We start from the raw sequence: 24,194 nt of genomic DNA, 5'->3' as shown, positions 1-24,194 counted from the left end.
AGGAAAAGAGGTGGAGCTACACAGCTCTGTTCCTGCTAGGGGGCGGAGCTCATTTTCATCAGAACTTTTTTTTTCTCCTGTAAACCTGAAATAAAGTACGAAAATCCATATTCGAAGCATATTCCCGGCTTTCTAAAACATCTCAAAGTGGAATCGTATAAAAAAAGAATAAATAAAATAAAAACCCACAAGAGTACAGAAACGTTACACAATACTTTTATCCAATCAAATCCTTTATTCTTCTTCAAGGTTGTATAACAAACAAGAACAGGCATTCTCGAATAATAGTTCAAAATCATAGCAAACAAAAATAAATGCCTAGATTTTTATTTTATAATAATTTTTTACGAAAATAGATTTAACGACCTTCCTGGAACAGAACTCGCAAAGCGTTCCTCAGTCTAACGTAACAGCTACCATGTTAGCGCTCTAGAAATAAACTACCTTTGTTGCTCTGTCTGCGTACGTGTTTTATTAGGAAGGATGGGAAAAATAAACTACAACCGATTCTAATAAAACGAGACGAGATTGGTTTCTCAGGCTGACGGACGGTGCGTTTTCTCGTAACGCAACACGAGAATACGTCAGTAGCATCCTGTACTGTTTTATTCCGATTTGCCGGAGATTATTAATTACGATTATTCATTTAATCGACGAGCGACACATCGTAGCCTACTTTTAATCCATTTGTAGTTACATTACGTTATAAGTTTGTTACTTACATTACAGTAGCTATAAACAGTCGTTCCGTCAACAGCCTCTTTTTTCCTTCGTCTTAAACCTCAGCTTGTTACAGAGAACCCGTAAAGAGAACGCTGGAGACTCCTTCCCTAAAATATTTAAATAAACATCTCCTTACTGAAAACATCATGATTATACGTTTCTCCGTGACTTGTTATTCGAAACTCTCTTTTGATTTAATACTTGCCCGTCCGTGTTCTTGACTTGTCCCGCGGGGGCTTCAGTGCACAAAAAAAAAACCCCACAAACACTGCAGGAACACACGACGACAGCTCTCAAGACGCCCGCGTTGTCGTTAAACTCCAAAAACGACTTTAAAATAACGACGGTAACTAAAAACAATTCTTGACGATCGAGAATCAAGAATTTCCACCCAGAGCAGACACTCTTTCACGGGTACATGGATGTTCCGATCCTGTCCTCGAGAGCATTAATACCAAACCGTTACCCAAACAAAAACCCTCTCGCTGTGTCATCAAAACAAAACCAACGGTTGAAAAATCATACATGAGGAAGAACATTTGGAGGAAGTCTGAGCACAAATTTGAAGGAACTACACCCAAGATGATTGACTCGGTTGACAAATTCAACTCCGTTTCAAGAGCTTACTTGCTTGTTTTCTTTCTTTCCCTTAACAACTCAAACAAATCTGAATCTTTACCATCTGTACCAATGCAAAAATACATGTATATTCATTAACTTTATTTTATATCTGTGCTTTTAATTGTGAACTAAACGTAGAGTCCATTTTGTTTCATGTGATTTTAAAAATATACAAAAATTTAAAGGGGATTCATTCTGGGTGTACCTGGCAACCCGAGTGCTTGGTGAACACCTGAACCACTTCAGAAGTTACTGATAGCTGTTTATATAACTTTATAAGTTTGTAATTTGTTTCTGTAAAAGTGCCATCCCCCGACACTCTGCTCAAACTCAACCCTCGCCCCGTTGGATGAAAGTGCTTTTATATTTATGGAAGGTGTTAAATATGTAAAATCCCACCGAAGAAAAAAAAAAAAAAAAGTAGTGACATTATAAACAAACGTTGAAAGACGTGAATCTCGCGTTCTCTAAGTGGGTATGAGGAGAACCTGTGCCTTCCCATAAGGCACTGCAGCTTCTGTGCAACAGCTGTGTCTGTGAAACGCGGCTAGCGGACTCGGGTGCGCATGTGGGAGGAAAGGCGTCTGAGCGAGGAGATCGGGAGAGGAGAACCAGGCGAACGAGGTGAGGTTCTGAGCGCCGCACGCGGGAAGCTCCGAGGTCCGGGCGTCTGAACGAATGAGAGCGGAGAGGAGCGAGCTCCACAGAGACAGGGCGGAGTTCGGATGGAGGGCGGGAGAAGAAGTCGGGCCGTGGTGGTGGTGATGGCGGTGGTGGTGCCGCTGGTGGAGATCCGGGGCGTGTTCGGGTTTTTGGGTGGTGTTGGCGAGGACGCAGCAGCGAGGATGGACGGACGCAGCCGAGCCGTGAGGATGGAAGAGGGCGGGATTTACGGGCTCGGCATTCAGGAGGTTGAGCTGGTGAAGAGCCGCGGACGTGGCAAGGAGACCAGCGATGCTCGTTAGGTACAGGAGACCGAGCATACATGTGACCTGGAGAGAGAGAGAGAGAGGGAGAGAGAGACGTACTCGTTTACATTAACAACATTTTACACTAAATGCCTCAAAACACAGTTAGAAAGCTCCTGTTTCATTCTAAGATTATTGAGTACATACATTATATATCACACACATACGTTCTATGAAAGCACCCAACCGTAAGAGGAATTATTTCCGTATGTAATACGTCTCTGTCGACAGAGCGTTGCGGTCATACCTTGGCGAAGTGCTGGTAGGCGGCGATGAGCACGTTCCTCCAGCTGGCCTGCTCCAGCAGCACGCACAGGTCAGTGTACGTGTACCAGCCACGCTTCGCACCCTGCCGCTCCGCGATGCTGTCAGGAAGACGTAACGGATTAATGAAACCAAAAAGGCACAAACCAAAATTCACACCTAGATGAGGTTTATCGGCATCAGATCCATCTACATGTACGCAACTGGGAAGAAATATCTACAGAGGCAAAGATTGTGTGTATACGATAACATTTCAAAATATAAAAAGATATATATAGAGATACATGTTTTTACCAAAGCCAGCCAAACACGAAATGAAAACGGTTGGTACGGAAAAGGAGTTCCTCCATCTTAGCACCGTGGAGATCACACGACAGTCACACGCGAGGTTAAGTCAAAATGGCACCTTGGCTAGATTTGATCGTTTAACCTAGTTTAACCTTTTGGTTAAAGAACACGGCGATGTTTTCACGACATAGTGCCCAAGTAGGAGAACGGTATATGACGTAACATATCAGGAAAATACTAACCAGGTTTCGAGTTGGCTGAGCGCATTAAAGAGCTCGCTTGGCTCGGTGAACAGGCACCAGTTCTGAAACGTAAAGAATGGTGAACTGTATGTTTAAGAATTCCCGGTCACTCGATAAAACAGAAAACGTTGGTGTGTACTACAGGACGAGAAGGACGTGTTCACGAGTTCACGCACGATGGCACTGAGGAAATTCAGCTCCAGTGTGTTGACCGTCTGGACGTCCAGCTTCCCAGCGGCGCCCCATTCATCGTTGAAAACTTCCTCCTCTTCACCTTCGTCGTACAGGTATTTACTGGCAACCATCTGCAAGGAGGGGACAAAAAAAACAATGAAAGACTAGTAACGTAAGCGACAGCTTTTGTCCAACGTGCTAGCGAAGAGAATCAACGTGAAGAGCTCACCATGGATATCAGGAAGAGGTCGGAGGACGAGATCTGCTGCAGGTACTCAGGGTTTCTGTGTCGGAGTCTTTTGATGTAAACCAGGGCCAGCATCATAGCGCAGGGGGAGATGCACGCTTCTCTGAGAGAGAGAGACAGAGAGAGAGACAGAGAGAGAGAGAGAGAGAGAGAGAGAGAGAGAGAGAGAGGGTGTGGGGGTAATGTTTATACAAATTATACATACAACAAAATCTAAATGTACTAGATAACCTGTGTGTTAGTGTGATATATACACGTATATAAACTACACCGATATTTCCTCACGCTCATAATTCCACTATGAGTGAGGGTTGATGCGGAGGGAAGTGAACACACACACACACACACTCACCTGGCTACATGTGATGCATATTTTTTGCGGAGTTTCCGTATAGGGCTCGGGGCGGACTTCTGGAACAGTTCGACGGCGATATCTAGCGTCAACCACAAACACGTGAATAAATAAATAGGTAAACAAATCAATAAATAAATCTTGTGGACCAAGAATAGCCTAAATGATAAAGCATGAAGTTATATAAATATGGCGTGAAACATTTCATATAAGAAAATCTGTTTATATCATAAACCAGGGTTTAGGGTTAGTGAAGTCATAATGGAGGAGGCGTGGCCTATAAAGCACTCAGGAAGACCTGGCCTTCGTGCCCATCAATACTATTGAAAGCGGCATGGTCTTTGGCCTGCCCTAGTGAAGGAGGTGTGGCCAATGTATCAGTCAGTCCTAATGAAGGAGGCGTGACCTATATAAAAATCAATCCTAGTTAAGTAGGGGTGGCTTCCGTGCCTCAGTCCTAATGGGCCTAGTGTGGCCTATATATAAATTTATACTAGTGAATGAAGGTGTGGCTTCTGTATCTATCAGTCCTAACGAAAGAGGTGTGTCCTAAATATAAATTTATACTAGTGAAGGAGGTGTGGCTTCTGTCTATCAGTCCTAACGAAAGAGGTGTGGCCTAAATATAAATTTATACGAGTGAAGGAGGTGTGGCTTCTGTCTATCAGTCCTAACGAAAGAGGTGTGGCCTAAATATAAATTTATGAGTGAAGGAGGTGTGGCTTCTGTCTATAAGTCCTAACGAAAGAGGTGTGGCCTAAATATAAATTTATACTAGTGAAGGAGGTGTGGCTTCTGTCTATCAGACCTAACGAAAGAGGTGTGAACTATACATAAATTTATACTAGAGAATGAGGTGTGGCTTGTTTGTCTGTCAGTCCTAGTGAAGGTGGTGTTGCCTATATGTAAATTTATATTAGTGACGAAGGCATGGCTTCTGTCTGTCAGTCCTAATGAAGGGGGCATAGCCTAGATATACATTTGTACTAATGAAGGAGGTGTGAAAAAATAACATGGTCTTGGATTGCTTCAACTAACTCTTGTGTGTGTGATGTATTGACCTGCAGATCATATAATGTCAGAAGTGCCCACACACACACACACACACTCACCAGTAACAGGACAGGACAGTGTATCTAGAGACGCATCTTGATCCAGACCGTAGTAAAGACGCTTCCTCAAGCGTTCAGAAAGTCTCTGGTGTCCCGGGACAAACTACACACGAGTAAAAACAACGTCCCATCATTAATGGAAATCCAACATTACTACTGAAGGACACAACATCTTTTTACACATATACATATATATATAATTTAAGTTTTGATTTAAAAAAAAAAATCTTTGTACAACATTTACATGTTATACAAATAAAAGAATGTTTTTTTAAATAAACCCTTTCCAAAATATGTAAGAAACATGCAAAACATTTTTTTAACGAATTACTGAAATTAATTTAGACTTCTTTTGTTAGGAAGATTAGTGAGTATATACATATTAATAACCTTTTGCCTCATTTACATATTCATTTCACGGGTAAAGGGGAAAAAAAGACGTTTAAAATGGCGTTGAATCTGTAATTGATCCCCTTGTGTCCCAAACTGCTCCATGTTCACTACGTAGTGCACTATTTTATTATTGTTTCTAGCTGCAATCACGTCAAATTCATTATTAAAAAAAAATATTTCGTGCGCTTATGAAATTCCCACAATGCACTGCTTTTGGTCAGTGTCCAAATTACGTATAATTACGCTCTCTGTAGTGCACTTTGTAGATTGTAGTGCACAGCGAACGTGGCGCTATTTGGGACACAGCCCGGCTTGTGTGTTATATTCCTGAGCGACACTTAAGAGATATTGAATATATCTATATATATTTAGAAAAATTATGATAATGCAGTTAGCTAATAAAGACTAATGTAGATTTATCTGACAGGTTTCTTTTTTTAAACGAGTTAGTTTAGTTTAAATAAAATGTTTTTATACATAAATAAGTTCTATTACTGACGGAAGTTCCCGCTTGTCAACATGGCCTAGCTAGTTAGCATCTCTCGCGCCATTTCTTAGCCAGCTAGCGAGATAAACAACGTCCGTAATATTAGAAATATACATTTATTAGCACATTTTCATTTACTTAATGTCACACATGGTGGTTTAATTTCAGAATCTAACTCCTTACTACAGTGACTCCTTTAACACAAACACAATGTGAAGTCGCTAGCTAACTAGCACAAGGGGTCGTTGCTAAAATGCGTCAATGTTCACCACAAACAAACACACACCGTAAACTCCTGGAAGTCGGAGAAAGGAAACATCCGCTCATCGAATAAATCTCCAAAATCCATTTTCGCAATCTAATTCAGCAACATTAAGCAGAGAGAAACCCTGTAAACACGCATAAAGGCGTCGCCCGCAGACACCTTTTTCTTTCAGCAACAGCAACCGCACTCAAACACGTCGTCGAATTATTGTAGTGCACTAGGTAGTGTACATCATATGCACGCTACTTAATGCGCTCGTATAGGGAGTGTGTAGTTATTTGGGATGGAACCCATGATTCCAGCGGAATCCAAAATGGCGGAAAGAGTTAAAGGCTAAAGGTCCTGAAAACAAGTGTTTATTTACTAATCTGAACCTCAAACGTTGACCAATTTTGAAATAAAACTATTAAAAATGCTGTCTGTGTACATATACAAAACGTTTCACACGTTTTTAACACCGTGTAGCTGCTGTGAGAAGTGGGAAAGTTCAGGAATTAAGGTGTTTAAAAAAACTAATAATCCAAATGGCCCAGATGAATAAATATCAGTAAATTAGTATCGGTGCATTTTTATCCAGTGAGCATAATAGTTTGCACACTCTTATTAAATTCAAAATAAAGGCGAGGGTCGTGTTTATAATGGCGCTACCACCACCGTGCTTCACCATGCAGCTGGATATGATATTAGACTTGAGTTCGGTTCTATTAAAGACTAAAGGTCCTGTGTGTAGCCCAAAAGTCTAACACCTTTTAATAAACCTATTTAAAATGTTTATTGAAAAAAATGATACGAAACGTTTCACAGGTATTAATGCGGTGTAAATGCTGGGAAATCTGGGAAAGTTCAGGAATGGATAAACTCAGAACAGCTCAGAGAAATAAATATCACGATCACATTGCTGAAAAACAACAACAGTAGAAACCCTCATATAATTTGTAATGGTTTTAATGGTTAGAATGGGAAGTGTAATGGTTTTCATTGAAACTGTAATGGTTCCTGTGAATCTCTATTGTTAATATGTATTGCCTTCTATTGGTGGCATGATATGTCTAGTGGATAGCAGTAATGGTTTTACTGATTAGCTGATGGTTTATAATGGTATTTGTAGTGCAAAACATTAGAATTTCTCTGATGGTTTCTATTGGTTTTTTTTCCCTCCCCAGCAGGGTAAATGGTAAAGATTTATCTAATGTGCAGAATAGTTTGAATATTATTATTAAATTCATCAAATGCATGTGATGTACTGTAGTATGTGCTATTTGGGCAGGGTAAAGAGAAAGGCTTATTCAGAGAAGCAAACAAGAGGCCAAGGGGGTAATGTGTAGCGCGACGCTACCGCCAACACCATGCTTCCCAGCCATCTTGAATATTAAATGATGTTTTCTAGATTTCTGTTTTGCGTCATTTCTTTATAAATACTACACTGATTTACGGTCATTTTTATTCATAACGCCACATTTATTTTTTGGAAAAATAAAGAACGTTTCATTTTTAAACGTGAATCGCATCAAAAAAAAAATAAATAAATAAATAAAAAATCACATGGTCCATTTTTAAATTAAATTCAATATGCACACAACCCGCTCTCACGATCACGTACAAAACAAGGCATCTCATACAAAAGGCCATTTTCATTCAAAACAAAAAGTTCTAAATATGTAAATGGGTCACAGATTCAAAGATACAACCTGCTTTACATTAAACATACCCTATCTAACTCTTTCTCTTGTGCTCTCAGCATTTCTTTGGCATCTTCGTCCATGAATCCAGAGCATATAGACGACCTGAGAAGCTAAAAATAGAAACTGACATTTAAACACACACCCATTTGTCTTAACAGCACGTGCGTGGTGTCTTTGTCTCTTTAACACCGACGTATACGCACTTCTTTATTACATAATAGCATAAAATAGCGCTTAATACAGAGCATCATCTTTAATAACACAAGCCGATTGAATATAAATAACACGAAACCCCGTACGTCTCCGAACGCAAGCGTCCTTTTCAAACTTGGCATTTCTGCAAAATTAGCAGCTGAAAAGAAAAAAAAAATCCGACGACTTTACCTAATCTAAAAAAAAGAACTTAAATTAGATTAAACACATCGACTTTATGTACCGTCTTTCGTTTTATTCCCATTTCCCCTCCTCCTCTACAATAAAGTCGGTCGCACATCATAAATATATGGAATATTTATTTAAACGTTCCTAATATACACACATTTAAATCAAAGTCATGTAGGACTAACGAACTAGCATAAAATTAAATATGTAACCTGAGAGAAAATAATCAAACACGGACAGAAAGATTCAACTGCGGGGGGGAAAAAAAAAACAAAACAAAACAAAACAAAACAAAAAAACGAAAACGTCTTCAAAATGTTTCGTATGTCAGTGTTTAAGCAATAAAATAGTCCTAGCTAAACTCGCCTAGCTTGCTAGTGTCTTCTTTACTGGCTTTAATCGCACAATAAACGAAATGATCCATCCTGGATAAGCGGATAATGTCAGTGCTTTTTTTTATTAGTATTTATTTTGCTGAACTATTATAGTGAGTAATCAAAAGCGGTATTTTTATACCGCATGACGTGAACGTGGTTTCGTTCTCGCACAGAAGTGTCGCAACTGTCTACATAAAACACACACACACACACACACACACACACACACACACAAACGTCTTAAAATGTGAATTTTAGTTTATATTTCATCTTATAACGATTCTAGCGGACCAATGTCTCCCCCTGCTTCAAGTTCTGTTAAAGATTATGAAGACAGTCTCTTACTTTAATATAAACGCCGCTACTATCGAGTAAACGAAACCGCCAAGCATAAACTCTTTCAGATCGGAAGTTTTCTTGTTCCAGCGAATTCCCGCGTGACGTGCACGTCGTCTCGTACGCTTTTTTTTTTTTTTTTTTTTTAAAAAAAAAGACCCCAATAGATCTGTTCTAATAGAACATTTGTGTATGGGTTTGTTTGAGGTTCGAGTGTGGGGTTCGCGCATACGCCACAACAATTCGTAGAGGGTGACATGATGATACGTTTAACGTGACATTAAACGACGTAGAAGTGTTTCATCATAGGTATAATACTAAAAAAAAAAAAAAAAAAAAACAGCTGGATTTAGAGCAAAATATGAAACTCCCAGAATCCTCTCTGCATATAGTGTGTAGCTCTCAGTGATGCCCGTGTGCTGCGGAGGACGGCAGCGGTTGGAGTTTCTCAGGACATCTGTCTTTGGTTTCCGAGTCGGAGGCGGAGTCCGAGTCGGAGGCCTGCTGCTGTTTCAGCCACATGTCAGCGTAGAGCCCTCCTTTAGCTAAAAGCTCCTCGTGGCTGGGAAAAGATTCAGAAGTGGAAAAGCTTGATCAGGTGATGCGATGTGGTCGTTCCGCTGTATGGCAGAACAGTTTTATGCCTGTCGAGATGTTTTTCTGATCACCGGTGTTGCAAAGAGCGGACATTTGAGAGCTCAGACCCGTCTGGCCTTTGACCTTTCTCAGAACGGATCAGTTTTTTCTCTGAGAAAACATACTTTCATAGCTTTCTGTTGCGCATGGAACAACACACAGCAGCTGAACACGCTTGTAGAAGACACAGACTGTCTTCTTTCCGCTACTGTGACGGTTGTAGGATAAACACCCCTCCCCCGCCGACTCTATCCTCTATACATATACATACCATTACACCTCATGAGAAACTAATTACAGTAACTCTAAAGGGACTTAAGCCAGCGTTTTCACTCCTCACCTCCCTCTCTCGGCGATCTGTCCGTCCCGCACAACGAGGATCTGATCGGCTCCGACGATGGTCGACAACCTACGACAGGGACGGACGTTAACGGGTATAACGGCGCATCCTGAACACACCTGTCTAAGGTAACAGGTTCTCTTACCTGTGGGCCACCACAACGGTGGTTCTGTTGGCACACACTTTGGCCAGCGAGGCCTGAATGTTGCGCTCCGTCTGCGTGTCCAGAGCAGAAGTGGCCTGAAAGAGATCGACACCGGTATCAACACGCGAATCGTGTCACACTGCGAACCATTAAAGTACTTTTTACAGTCTCGGCGTGAGTGCGCCGTGTGATCTGCCCTGAAGCCGGAACTCCTTTCAGAGCTGCCGGTCATCGAAAGTAAACCAGCAAACCTCCCGACCAATCGGAATCGAGAATCACACAGCGCCGCGGGATAAAAAAAACATATACGCTCGCTCACCTCGTCCAGCAGGATGATCTGGGGCGCTTTGAGAATGGTGCGAGCGATGGCCACCCTCTGCTTCTCTCCTCCGCTCAGCTTCAGACCCCTCTCGCCCACTTGTGTGCCGTAGCCTGAGTACGAATTTAAAGAGTTAAAAACACGTGGCACAACACACACACACAATGAGGAAGTAGAAATAAGGTTTCTAGAGTCCTGGATAGTGTTGCTGCCTGTTACTATAGAAACGATTACATATTAGAACAAACAAATGAATGAATATAAACCCGGATTTGTAGCTGCGCTACTGTTGCTGGAAATGAAACCATTTTCTGACCAATCAGATTGAAGAACTGAATTATTTACAAACGTGTTTTAAAGGCGACGACGAATCACTTGCCGTCAGAGAAGGAGAGAATTTTGTCGTGGATGTCGGCGGCGACGGCGGCGTCCTCGACTTCCTGGTCGGAGGCGGCGATTCGGCCGTAACGGATGTTTTCGCGAATGTTGTCGTTGAAGAGGACGGTGTCCTGGGGCACGACGCCGATGTGGGAACGCAACGAGGCCTGCTTCACCTGCCCCCACACACACACTTCTATTACTTCTATCTTTACATTACACTGACGTCATACTCCAATACTTGGTCTCGCGTCTCACCTTGGTAACGTCCTGGCCGTCGACGCGGATGCACCCGCGCTGAACGTCGTAGAAACGGAAGAGCAGGCGGATGATGGTGCTCTTCCCCGAGCCCGACTGACCCACCTGTGTGTGTGTGTGTGTGTGTGTGTGTGTGTGTGTGTTTAAAAAGAGAACACGCAATTAACACGAGACGTCTAACGAAAACAACTTTCTTAACGTAACATAAACGATTATACTACATTAGAACAAGTTATGATTGTTAATAAGAAGCAACAATCTTTATTCACTCACGAGCGCTACGGTTTGGCCGGGCAGGACCGTAAACGACACGTCCTTCAGAATCTCCTTCCTGTTGGACGCGAACAATCGTTTCAAATATACACGGATATTTTTTTTAAAATGGCAGAAAAAGTGAAAATAAAGAAAGAAAGAAAGAAAGAAAGGGAAAAGTTTCCGTGAGAACGTCGTACCCTTCTACGTAGCTGAAGGAAACGTTTTCGAACTCGATCTTTCCCTGTTTGTAGAGCAGGGGTCCGGCGTTCACCGCGTCCTTCACCTGAAGCCAAGAGAAATTATAACAAAATGCGGTTTTTAAAAAAATAAACCCGAAAACGTCGTCAAATCCGGGGAAAGACGGAGCGGTTTTCCAACTCACCTCCTCTTCCTCTTCAAACAGCTGGAACATGCTCTCCATGTCAATGAATGACTTCTGGATGACCCTGAACAGAACGAGGGACCTTTCTTTTTCTCCGTTTCACACTCATGATGAACAAGATAAACACACTACATGGTGTGTGTGTGTGTGTGTGTGCGTGTACCTGTAGTACGTGCCGAACCAGTTGAGAGGTGTGTAGAGCTGGATGATATATGTGCCGAACAGAACATAATCTCCAACCTGCACACACACACACACACACACACACACACACACACACACAGAACAAATTACATCAAAATGTATTAATAAGTTATTATTCAACATAGAGAAATAAGCAGATACACAGACAGACAAACATACTGATAGGTAAATACACTCACACACACACACACACACACACACACACACAGAGACAGATATAGAGAGACAAACAGGAAGAAGAGATACATTTTTTAGACAAACAGACAAATACAGATAGACAGAGACAGAGAGACATAAGTATAATTATATAAAACAGACGGAGAGACAGGTGCAGCTAAAACAGACAGAGAGACAGACGGATAGAGAAACAGAGGCAGAAAGTTGAACAAATAAAAATGAATGAATAAATAAATAAGTAAAATTAAACATATAGAAAAGCGTAGTTAGACAGACAGACAGGTATAATTATATAAACTGAAAGAGACAGCTAAACTGGCAGGCAGACAGACAGACAAGTATATTTAGACAGAGAGAAAGACAGGTAGAGTCAGACAGACAGACGGGTAAAGGTAAACAGATAGAGAAACAGAAAGTGAAACAGTAATTACGATTAGAGAAGAGTAAATAAACGGTGGTGCATGGCTGTGGGGATGCAGTCAGAATCCCGCGCTTCATACGGAAATAAGCGTGAAACATGGTGACGGACCTGAAACTTCCCCTCGGAGACGAAGTACGCACAGAGCAGCGAGCCGGCCAGCAGACCCGAGCCGATGATCAGATTCTGGGTCTGGTTCAGCAGAGCCAGAGACGCGTTGGTCAGCCACTCCAACGACTGAGCACAGAAACCGGGGGTTAGTTTAAACACAACACAACACCACAACAAAACACCACCACCACAACACTGACGTTACCTGGTATTTGAGGATGGCTTCCTCAAAGCGGCCTACTTCGTAATCCTCTGCGTTGTAGTATTTCACCTGTGGGACGTTATGTCGTGTAATTAATCCACACATCATGTAATCTACAGGTCACGAAAGTGCAGGAACATACACTCGCACACACTCACACACACACACACACACCGTACCGTCTCAAAGTTCAGCAGGGAGTCCACCGCTTTGGCCTTGGTGTTGTTGTCCTGAGTGTTCATTTCTCGCCTGTACTTCGTCCTCCATTCGGTTATGATGATGGTAAGCGCTGTCAGACGAAACGTAACAAAATCTCAATCTAGAAAAAAAAACAATAACCCCGACCTCGCCCGGGTTTACGATTTCTCCGAAGTATTAAGTATAAGCTTAAGGAGAGACTTCTGAGACTCACTGAGGTAAAGCGCCATACAGACGAAGACGATGAGGCCGAACCAGGCGTTGAAGTTGGAGATGAAGTAGATGATGGCGATGATGATGTCGGCGATTGTCGGGAAGATGCTGAACACGATGTAGCTGTAGAGAGAAGGAAGATTCCATACGTTAAAACCCCACAACGCGGTGAATCTCCGACAGGTTTTATATACAGGATGTAGATCTATACGTATATAGAGGCAGCGTTTGGGACCTGAGCAGGCTGTCGATGGAGGAGGTTCCGCGGTCGATGCTGCGCAGGACCTCTCCGGTGCGCCGCTGCAGGTGCCAGCGCAGAGACAGGGAGTGTAAGTGGGCGAAGAGGCGGACCTGCACCACGCGGCTGGTGTACTGCTGCACGCGGATCCACAGGAACGTACGTGCGTTGCTGATGAACCCTGAAGAACCTGATGGAGGATGGGAAGGTGAGTGTACGCAGAGGGTACAGGTAGCATGCTTTGCCGAGCTAATCCGAGAACGAAGCTGGTATGGAGCGTAGCCGAGCATGTAACACACACACACACACACACACACACGTACCAGCACCGCCTCCCTGCAGGAACTTCAGCAGGACATAGATGCACACTGTGGTGGCCAAGGTCTTCCAGGGACTTCCTACTGTCAGCTCGTTCACTGCCAGACAACAACAGCACAAACATTTAATAAATAACACACACACACACACACACACACACACACACACACACACACACCACTGAGGTGTGCCCATCACCTATGTTTCTGTAGTACATGGGCACGAAGACGTTGACGACACGTTCGGTTCCCAAAAGCCCGAGACACAGCAGGACGAGGAACTGGAGGAAGACGTTGCCGCTCGGCCACATGTACGGCAGCAGGAGACGCACCTTCCTTCCAAAGTCGCGCCATGCTGACTGGTTCTGTGCTGCGTCGCCTAGCAACGGCTGGAGAAAAGAAGGAATAGTCCTACGTTAGTGCTACTCGTCCCAAAGACAGCAAAATAAATCAAACGTAACACACACACACACACACACACACACACACACACACACACACACACACCTGTCCACCACCTTCCACATCCTCGTTAATAAGGAGTGTGTAGGGTTTTCGCGGCAGTCCTGGAGCTTTGAGGCCGATGAAGAACAGCGTCCCAGAGCAGATATAGCGAAACAGCCAGAACGCAAATTCCACCTGCGCGCACACACACACACACACACACACACACACACAATAATAAACTGCATGAGGGGCTGAAACACAGGTCTTGAACGAAACACAGGTATCATGATTTGATGCGTCAGGAAGTTCACTTAAAGAATTAGTGTAAACGTTCCCCAAACCCCAATTTATATTCGTGAAATAGGTGTTTTTTTGGGTTTAAAAAAAAAAAAAAAAAAAGAGGAAACATTTACATTTACAAAAACAGACATGTTGCGCTCCATTGTGCAAAAAAACAAATAAATCCACGTTTCATTTGAAATTTTGCGACGTCATCCTACTTAGCTCTTTCAATGAACGCTAACCATGTCACTACAACTAAGCTGCAAACTGCTGAGTCAGTGGGCGTGGCCTTGCTGAGAGGGCGTGTCTCCCATCAAACATTTGGGCGGGGCCAATAAAGGGGCGTTTCCCCTTGTTTTTGAAGGTTACTGAGTTCTGAATAAGTAAGAGGAGATGTGCTGAGTCATCGCTGCTCAGCTGAGTCATGAGTCAGAATACAATTCGGCTCACGTGTCAACTGTCGACCGTTACGAAGAGCGTTCGTCGTGTTATTATCAATGTATTACTCAACCCTCTGTGCAAAAAAAACGAAACATGTACCTGTCAAATTTATTTACAAATCGTGTACGCTCATAAGAGAGAGAGAAGAAAAAAAAAGGCGGGGTTCCTCGAACATTAAGGGTTCTAGCTTCCTAAATAGATTCTACTTGGAATCTTCTCTCATAAAAAAAGATCCCATTTAAGAAGCTAGAATCCTTCCGCTGCTGAGAAAGGTCAGAGGATTTTCAACAGGGTTGAACAGAACAGAACGTTCTCTCTGGAACCCAGATGGTTCTCTGGTTTGTTGCTCTTGAGGGACCTCCTGAATATCCGAATTAGAACCCTTAAACATCCAGCAAACCCTTGAGGAACGAGCCCAAGTGAAGCTGTTCAGATCTTTCTCAGCAGCTTAAGGAACCCGTTTAGGAAGCTAGAACCCTTAAACATCTAGCAAACCCTTGAGGATAGAACCCGACTGAAAATGTTTAGAGCCTCCGTCACGATGTTTCTCCAGTACTCACCAGCTGTTCGGGCTTCTCGAACCCCCACCACCACCTCGGGCTCTCCCACGACACGAACGCCAGGTTCTCAGCGACGAACGCCGCCGTCCAGAACAACAGCAGCACGGCACTGTGTCCTCTCGTCCTGTCCATCACTAGAACCCTCTTCCTCTCCACCCTCAGCAGCGCCGTCGCCCACGCCCACACCAGGGCATAGAGACAGCCACAGAGTACCACGTACCCGGGCACCGCCGTGTCCCATACCACCCGGAATATCATCCAGACCAGCGCCTGGAGGCCGAGCAGAACCGAGAGAGCCAGCTGCAGCTTGTAAAGGCGGGAACGCGGCACGAATCGGGGCTCTATGTTGGTGCCGTAGCGAGTGTAGCACACGTAGTGGAGGGCGCCGAGGAGCACGGCGAGCGTGCTGAGGACGGCGGGGACGAGGGTGAAGAAGAAGCAGGGCGTGAATCCACCATCGGTCCACGCTCGCTGTACGGACACGCCCGGCTCGCAGTAACTCCGGAGTTCCACCATTTTCCCCACAAAACCCTGAGACGAAGCGACGAATTGAGGTGATTATTTTATTACAGGTGAGTGTTTTATTCCTCGTACACCACAGCAATTTCTCAATCGCTACTACGATTCTTCATTAATTATAAAAAAATATATACACATGACCATACTTTTTATCCGTTTCAATTTTCACGAGACTTCCACGAAACAAGTTAGTTCCTTTTCTCGCTTACGTTACAGCATCTATAAACAGACCTTTCCTCACCAGGATCTATTTTTTTTTTTATTTTTCTCTGTCTCTGTCAAATATTAATAATAAGTCCTTGTGTAAGTGGTTGCTATAGAAACAATAAGGTATTAGAAGCAGCGCACTGATATAAAGCTGTGATTTGCCTCGCAGCCGGAACTACTGTCATATCGAGACCTTCTGACCAATCAGAATCGAGAATATAAAAAAGCCTTGTTTTATTTTAACGCATTAGTATAAGTTCGCAGTGTGCGGTTTGGGACACGACCGCGGTCCGGGCTGTGATACTGACCAACTCACCTTCTGTAACGCGCGGAAATTCAGTCCTTTTAAAACAAAATGTCCTCAATAACAGGTGAAACTACAACTGCGCAATAAAGAGAGACATCTCACCTACACCCTCTCCGCACTTGTACTTGTAGCTTTATAACGTCTCACGTTCCCGTCCGCTCCAGCCAACGAAACATACCGGAAGTAAACATCCCTCGTAGGACGTGCACCTTTTTATATTTATTCTCTGCTATTTTCAAATTCACATAATTCACAACTATTCCTGGATGATCCTTTGTCTTCTAAGGATGTCCCTTATACACTAAAATCCGGCATTTTGTATACAATACAACTATACAGAGCTCATAATTCAACTTGTAGTCCATTTTTACGAACTACATACCCCACAGTAACAGTAACATTAATGACAAATCAGATCCTTCGCTTACATACGGGTATCCAGCTTCCTTTTCTTTTTTTTTCGTTTTTTAAAGCGGCGTTTCCGCTCTCTTTCCATGCGCTGTGTTCCAAACAACCCAGTACTACACTAAGTAGTGTTATAAACGTTCAGAAATCTACAACAGCCCACTATTCTGACGCACTAATTAGTCAAAGAAAAATATAAAAGGACGTAGCCTGCTCGCTTGATAGAAGGATAACGTTTAAAGAGGTTAGCGTAAAGAGGACGTTTATTATTTTGTTCTTTTTACGGGACGCGTGGTTTTAAAACATGCTAAACAAAAACAAACCATTCTGAACTAGGAATAATATATACCCTAATAATTTTTTTTTTTAATATAGCCGTATAACCGGCGTCGCTGTGACGTAATCACACGAGTTTACAAAACTACATCGCCCCCTAGCGTTCCATTACAGCATTTCACGCTGTGTTTTTGTTATTCTTTTAAATATTTCTATACTGAAAGCAGACGTTATTACACATTTTGCTGTTTTTGTATCCTTTTATCTTTAATATTGTTATTTCAGTCCTACATTAGGGATAGACACGAAGAATTAAGTATAAAGGCGCGTTAATAATGAATAATTTCAGTTCAGACTTGTTTAAGAGGGCGAACACTAGAGGGCGCCATTACTCTGAAAAAGAAGAGCAAAATGGCGGCTTGTAAACGTGAGAGATTGTTACCGGGGTTGTTAACACTTTTTATTATTTTTGATTTATTTTTTTTTCACATTCAATGTTGATAAATGATCAAATTAAAGTTTATTTTTTAGGAGTTATAAGGTTTAAATTGCACTTCAATCATGGAATCACAAAAAAAAAAACAGCAAGGTAAAAGCATTAGATAACTTTTCCAATATTTTTCAGCATATTTAATCATCTTGCATTAAAACTTTCTTAACGAGCAAACTCAAGCTATAGGTATTGGCAAAATATCACAACTTTCAGTAATTCCTCCATTTAAAGACAGCGGGTGGACCCAGTCATTTTTGCAAGTCACAAGTCGAGGTACAAGGAGGTACCTGGGAAGAACGTAGGCGCAGAAATAAAACCCTGCCACGAAGACAAAATCATTCCTAAAAGGAATAATAACATGACTGCTAGCGAACGCGCTTTTGAGACCGGATCAAGTCTATCCGACTCGACGGGCTCGAGTCCAAGCGAAGTCACGAGTCGGTAAAGTCGCAGAAGGCGTGTGACTTGAGTCTGAGTCGTGTGGCCAGCGTTTAAAGGTCGCAAAATGCTAATAAAGTTAGCATTTTGTTCTTGTTGAACAAAAATAAATAAATATTTTAAAAATTGGAATCCTTGGCAAATTCCAGTGGTATAAGAGGAATAAAACACTTCAGCACGTGCTGTTGTTGGAAAAGAATCCACTTCAGGATGCTAACAGTGACTCTGTTCACACAGCACCACACAGTGTGTTTAGTCCTTACATGTCATATATCATCACACCGTCGAGCCCTAGTCATACAGATGTGTGTGTGTGTGTGTGTGTGTCTGAGAGAGAGAGAGTGATGAGTAGAGATAAAAGGACTTGTCATGGCTGAAAGAGATAAGGGCAGAGGTTAGAAAGGTGCCTACGCAGAAAATCCTGTTTGCACATCAGACAAAATCAGGAACCGGGCTTAATTACGTGGCTTCATTCAAACAGGAAAAGGTTTGTCCCGTAAATATTCCACAGGAAGACCCCGGAAAGCCGGACCTCGCCAAAGAAAAGCAGGATATTAGAGATGGGTTGTGCGATCGTTACTTATTTTGATCTTTTGTTGGACAATATAGACGGATAAATGTGATGTTAAACCCCTTAAATGAATAAATCTACACTTTAATCCCATCTTAATTTCTTAATTTCACATCCATGGTGGTGATGTACAGAGGAGAGCAAATTTACAAAAAAAAAAAAAACGGTCTCGCCGTCCAAATACTTATGGACCCCACTGTATATATCAGGGAGATATTTGACGGGAAAAACAAAACAAAACCGTAACTGAACCGTAACATTTCTTTAACGGAAATGAGATTTGTCCTTCGACATAAACATTTTATACCGAAACGGCGACGTTATTTTCTGCAAATTTACTTCAATTAGTATCGTAATTTTTTTTCCTCAGGTATAAGGTTTTTTTTATTTATTTATTTTTGTGCTGTTTAGACAAAACCAAAATTCATATATTATATATATAATGTGATGTTTAACTAATAAAAAAACCCTGCATGTACTTATAAACAATTTAAGCATGAAGGGTTAAGTATACGACTTTAGTGTCTCATAGCTGTAAAATTATTATTATTATTATTATTATTATTATTATTATTATTATTAAATCAACAAACACTGAAATGAGTCTTTGGCTCTAATATGAAATAATTAATTAAAAAAAAAAAGCGCTGACTCCCAACCATATGAGTCACGCCAATACCAGATCCTGTTAATGTTGTATATTTTATTCTTCATATATTTTCTGATGTCGCAAACCGATCGAAGACATCCAAGGAAGTCGCTCCGACCTCTTCTGGCCTTTGTTTGGCCATCACTGAACAACAACAACACAAAAAAAAACAAAACGATGCACCATTTCCTAAATGGTTCTTGATGTCATGCCATCGGTGGCCGAAGATTCCTCATCGTTTATGGGTTATTAATAGAATAAGGGCGAGTAAGCCGGACTCGGGGCCATTAGGCACGCTAAGAGGGACTTAATTGTTTCCTGAGTGTCTGGAAGTAGGGCCTGTAAGAGGAGGGTAATTAAATTGCTCCCTCCATTATCAACCTCCCCTCTTTTTGTTGACTCGGATCTCAATTAAGGCAGTTCGTTAGGACAGAGGGCTCGTCTCCGTCCGAGACAGAAGGCCTTTTGTCTTCCCGTGTCTTCTGTCTGCTTTCCTCGCCTCAAATCGAAGAGCGCCGTCTTCTGCGGCGAAAAACAAGAGTCACCGTTTGAGCCTGTGGAAGAGTTTAGAAGGATGTTCTCCCAAAAGCACATGTTCACAGGCTCTAAAGATACAAACGGTTCAGTTTCGCCGCGTTTTTACACTACGTCGTACTGAATTTGCATCTATAACCAGAATTCTGCAGAAATGTGACGTCTCTAATCTACCCGTTCCTCCAGGATGTGCTGAGCAGTCTGGGAAGTGCTGTGCATTTGTTCGATAGGTTCATCATAGCTACGCTGCTGATGTTCCAGCTTGAACGGGAAACCGAGGAGAGTTCATTTGGTAGCGCCATTGGGTCGCCAAGAAGGACGAGCCAAAAAAACCCCCGAAAACGTCGAAACGCTCCAAAACATTTCGGTTTGCCGGCTTAGCTGCCGGCAAAAATCGCCACAACAGTGTTATTTCATCTAGAACAACGCTGTTGAGGTAGAACGAGATTTTCTCAACTTTACGCAAATTAGATACGACGCCGTAGAGCGTTAAATCCGAACGATTCCGGCTCAAACGGTTCCTCAGACCAATCGTATGGCGTGTAGCGTGGTCCGACTAGTAGTGTGCTTTTTTGGGGTTCGAATTCCCCGCTCACAAATTTGGTTCCGACCTGCAGTTAGTTCCCCTTTATCCTATCGTGAAAACAACAACACGTAGAAAAACGAAGCTTGGGAAGGAAGTCGAAGAGATCGTTGGTGCCTCTGGAGAAGGCGGGGTTTCAGCTTCTCGGATATATATATATATCTGTATATATATATGACCCCCCTGAGACAAACTGAAGTCTGACACTCATTAGATTTCCTCGCTTATTTACTTTAATGTCATGTTTGCCGTCTGTAATTAGGACAAAAACTATTATCCAATTATCCCGTTAGCTGATTAGGATTAGCCCATTAGTCCAGTCGATACGTACAGGACAAAGCCTTCGACTGTAACAGAGAGGAGCAGCGATTAGATATTACTCAAGCAAATCGAACATGAAGTATAATCCTTAAAACCCACACAAGCGCTGCCTCAGAACAATAGACGTAAAAGCTGTGCCGTGTTCCAGCTAGCGCTAGATTTCTGAAACTCTTGACCCTTAAACCTTCGAAACGCTCGAGACGACTGAACAAAACACGATCCGGTGTGAGTGATGTGAACGCACAGCTGTCACAGAACTGGAATACTAGTATAGTATAACAAAAAACCCCAGCGTCACGTGCTAATAAAGACGCTAGCGCGCTCGTAGCCTCACCTGAACGCTATAATGTATAACCTGAGTGCATGTTTCAGATAAATCACTTAAAACACGAATGAAAAACCTTCCAACCCGCTGCTTTTATTTCCTGTGATTCTCACTTTATAATTATCTTAACGAGATCCTTAACGAGCCGTCGTAGCGTTAGCACGTTAGCACGGATGCTAGATAAAGATGTGCGCGTTTGCTAATTCTGCGCTAATAACGGCTCGTTTAAGAGCCAGACGCTGCCAAGAAACCGTAAACAGACCTCAGATGGTGTGCTTTCGGAATTTTAGAGCCGTAATGACATGAGAAATATTAATATAATATTATATCGTGTCATGTCTGTGGCTGAACACCGCGGTGGGGATTTAAAAACAGAAAAGAAAAAAAAAAAAGCGATTAATCTTCATTCCCGGACGAATTAAAGAGGTGGTATGGAGGATCTCTCCCAGGACCCAAGTCCCGTCAACAGCTGTTAATTAAAGCGGCAATAAATCAGAGCGATATTTTCATACTTATTGCAATTTCTTTCAGCACCTCCTGGGAAACCTACACACACACACACACACACACACACACACACACACACCGGTTGATATCGAGGGCACGCAGTCGGAGGTGCATACATTATCCTGTCTATTTATACGTCCTCAGAAAGGAAAGACTACAGGATCCGTCGCCGTTACAATCCACGTCAGGCAGGTGGTCTGTTGTCTCACATGAGCGCTCAGACAAAAGAGGAACGCTGGCAGGTCTCGGATCAGCTGGAGACGCTCGACGTTTGCTTTTCTGCTAGTCTGTGAGTAACTTAGTTAATGGGCTCTAATTTGGCCTGGAGGGAGAGCTCACATGTGTGTGTGTGTGTGTGTGTGTGTGTGTGTGTGTGTGTGTGAGAGAGAGAGAGTTTTGGGGGGGGGATTTTAAACAGAACTGGCGGCATCTGCAGTGCCAGAAAGTACAGGCCATCTGCTGAGGACGGCAGGAAGCCGGTACCTGCTGACAAATACCAGCTGCTCGGCGCGTGGAGCGCTAAGCGACGATAGCATCCCACCACTAGGGGGCGGAGGAGATTTTCTTTCCCGATAGCAGGTTAAATTGATCAGATCAGCCGTTTTTAGCCGTTTTTCTAAACACCGAACGGCGCATCTCCTGTTCATCCGGATCTCATCAGATCAATCAGTAAGTATGGGTGTAACGCGACGGTTGTCGTTATCATCATCCGGCTACGAAGGTGATTCGGACGCGCCTCTGATACCTTTCAAATAATCCTTCGCTACGTCATCATCATTCGTAAGTCGTTTCTGGACAAAGTGCTATATTATACATTGTTCAGAGGCTACTAATCAGTCCGTACAGGATTTCACGCAGTTGTTTTTGTGTGTGGGATTGTTGCGGCCAAAGACGTGTGATTTCACTGCGGAAAAACTACTCGATTCGGCGAAATCGCAGGAAATTGTTTTGCGCGGTCTTTCGCGGTTGGTAAACGGGACCGTTCGGCTGTACTCGTCCGACGCACGTGAATCGAAGAGGGCGTGACGACCCGCGGAAGATCCGCGGGCATTTTGTAACGTTGCGAGCTCCTCCGAATATCGCGCCGTGTACGTGATTTTGTGTTCACTTCTTTTCTGCGATCGCGGAATCGCAAATTCCTGGAGGGACTGAGGAAATCGTATGGTATCGTTCAGGATATCGTAGCAGCTTCGGCTACGATATGATAAACGTATCGTATTGTCTGAGATATATATATTTATATAAATATAGTTCTAGGAAAATTCAGGGTGATTGTATATATTATTGCTTAACTAATATGGGTATGTTGTCATTGCGGCGTGATCGAGGGCCTCCGCTGTGCGCTGGTGCTGAACTGTTTATTGAACATCGGTCCATTTCACACAGCCTGGACTGTTTTCTCGTAGTTTTTTTTTCTTCCCTCATTCTCCCTAGGCTCGTGTCCGTGTTTATCATTCGTCCACGTTAACTCCTGAGACGTTTCCCATACGCACTCTCTGTCTGCACCATCTCGCGTCATTAACCTGATTTACCCAGGCGTCCGACGTCCTCGCCGATGACCCGTGCCACGGTGTGGAAAGCCAATGGAGAAAAACCCCCCCCACAAAAGGCTCTCCGCGGCCTCGCGTGACAAATCGGCGGCTTCACGAGGCCGGAGCGTGATCCGGTGCTTGCTGCGCTCCCACGTGTACTTTGTTTAAGCTCTGATTGTTGAATCCAAAAACTGTTTTGTCCGGTTGGCTTTTCTTTTCTTCCTTTCTTTTCTTGACGATAAACAGATCTGGAAGGAACTCAGGGCTGAGAATTGAATGTCCCTGTGCTGGTCAGAAGGAGAGGAAGAGAGCGAGAAAGCCAACGATGCCGGCAGTGAAGAAAATTTCTCAGAAGATATTGCGGTAGGGGGATGGAAACGACGACGTACAAGGGTTGAAAAGAAGAAAAGAGAGAGAGAGAGAGAGAGAGCGAGAGAGAGAACAAATCAAACCTCCGATTCACGAACCATTGGCTCTCGTTTCCAGCAAATTGCCTGAAAAGAACAGACTGCCTGTTACACCAGCACAGCGTTAATGGCCTGTTATTAAAGACATGCATCACACGGCGTCCCTGTGGAGCAGACCACACACACACACACACACACACACACACACACACATGCATTTGTCAAATTCCTGGAGGGACAAGCTAGGAGAACAAGGCTACTACTCCCACCCCGGTGAATAACCCCACGTCTCCTAGCCGTTGCGGCTGCACACTGAGAGCCAATAGCCGCGTCACAGTCCCAGCTAATTAGCCTAGAATTAGCCAGCACCAGGCTTAACAACTATTTTCTCTCCTGAACCTTAATGTGACAGAGACGAATGAATGGCTGCCGGTCCTCCCCCGCAGAGCCAGCGCTCTCCGCTAAAGCCTGCTAGCGGAGCGATTCGTACACTGACGCCTGCTAACACTGTAGCGTCACGCGCTAATCGCTAATCAGAGGAGACCGCGTTAAACCGAGCGCAGCAGCGCTAAAGAGTCAGTTATTCGAGTTTAGTAAACCTCTACTCGCTGACTTCTCAACACCAAAAACTCCCCCAAAGAAACGAACCGGGGGATAGGAGTGTGTGTGTGTGTGTGTGTGTGTGTG

At 43.3% G+C, this 24,194-nt stretch overlaps 2 protein-coding genes across 6 annotated transcripts; both read right to left on the bottom strand.

Annotated features, from left to right (window-relative positions):
* Nucleotides 1-215: 215 nt before the first annotated feature.
* cnppd1 (cyclin Pas1/PHO80 domain containing 1) lies at nt 216-6,358 on the bottom strand. Its single transcript, XM_053615146.1, has 8 exons — nt 6,158-6,358; nt 4,992-5,094; nt 3,880-3,961; nt 3,510-3,630; nt 3,283-3,411; nt 3,107-3,168; nt 2,560-2,677; nt 216-2,336 (listed from the first exon to the last, which is right to left on the bottom strand). Exons 1-8 carry the CDS (start codon nt 6,218-6,220, stop codon nt 1,812-1,814), a joined length of 1,203 nt encoding a protein of 400 aa, XP_053471121.1. The 5' UTR covers nt 6,221-6,358; the 3' UTR covers nt 216-1,811.
* Nucleotides 6,359-7,012: 654 nt separating this feature from the next.
* On the bottom strand, nt 7,013-17,010 carry abcb6a (ATP-binding cassette, sub-family B (MDR/TAP), member 6a). 5 transcript variants are annotated; one of them, XM_053615847.1, is made up of 20 exons: nt 16,899-17,010; nt 15,434-15,964; nt 14,211-14,342; nt 13,903-14,092; nt 13,710-13,802; nt 13,384-13,576; nt 13,150-13,271; nt 12,917-13,026; nt 12,741-12,806; nt 12,536-12,661; nt 11,789-11,865; nt 11,626-11,689; nt 11,441-11,526; nt 11,262-11,319; nt 10,989-11,093; nt 10,732-10,906; nt 10,353-10,465; nt 10,034-10,128; nt 9,889-9,957; nt 7,013-9,474 (listed from the first exon to the last, which is right to left on the bottom strand). In XM_053615847.1, the coding sequence occupies exons 2-20, from the start codon at nt 15,947-15,949 to the stop codon at nt 9,315-9,317; spliced, it is 2,550 nt and encodes an 849-aa protein (XP_053471822.1). In that variant the 5' UTR covers nt 15,950-15,964; nt 16,899-17,010; the 3' UTR covers nt 7,013-9,314. The 5 variants fall into 5 exon arrangements, with proteins under 5 accessions (XP_053471822.1, XP_053471821.1, XP_053471818.1 ...); XM_053615846.1 differs by having other exon boundaries at nt 16,895-16,974; XM_053615843.1 differs by lacking the exon at nt 16,899-17,010 and adding an exon at nt 16,099-16,885.
* Between the last annotated feature and the right edge of the window lie 7,184 nt (nt 17,011-24,194).

The sequence above is a fragment of the Ictalurus furcatus genome, chromosome 26 (genome assembly GCF_023375685.1).
Source record: "Ictalurus furcatus strain D&B chromosome 26, Billie_1.0, whole genome shotgun sequence".
Classification (NCBI taxonomy): Eukaryota; Metazoa; Chordata; class Actinopteri; order Siluriformes; family Ictaluridae; genus Ictalurus; species Ictalurus furcatus.
The sequence above is the reverse complement of the archived record's forward strand: the minus strand, read 5'-3'. Positions and strand labels throughout refer to the sequence as shown.

Coding starts and splice junctions, on each gene's coding strand:
- cnppd1 (XM_053615146.1), bottom strand. CDS start 6,220: ATGGATTTTGGAGATTTATTCGATGAGCGGATGTTTCCTTTCTCCGAC. Junction 5,095..6,157: donor CCGACTTCCAGGAGTTTACG/GTGTGTGTTTGT, acceptor ACTCGTGTGTAG/TTTGTCCCGGGACACCAGAG. Junction 3,962..4,991: donor ACTGTCCTGTCCTGTTACTG/GTGAGTGTGTGT, acceptor GGTTGACGCTAG/ATATCGCCGTCGAACTGTTC.
- abcb6a (XM_053615847.1), bottom strand. CDS start 15,949: ATGGTGGAACTCCGGAGTTACTGCGAGCCGGGCGTGTCCGTACAGCGA. Junction 14,343..15,433: donor TCGAGAAGCCCGAACAGCTG/GTGAGTACTGGA, acceptor GTGTGCGCGCAG/GTGGAATTTGCGTTCTGGCT. Junction 13,027..13,149: donor CTGTATGGCGCTTTACCTCA/GTGAGTCTCAGA, acceptor TTCGTCTGACAG/CGCTTACCATCATCATAACC.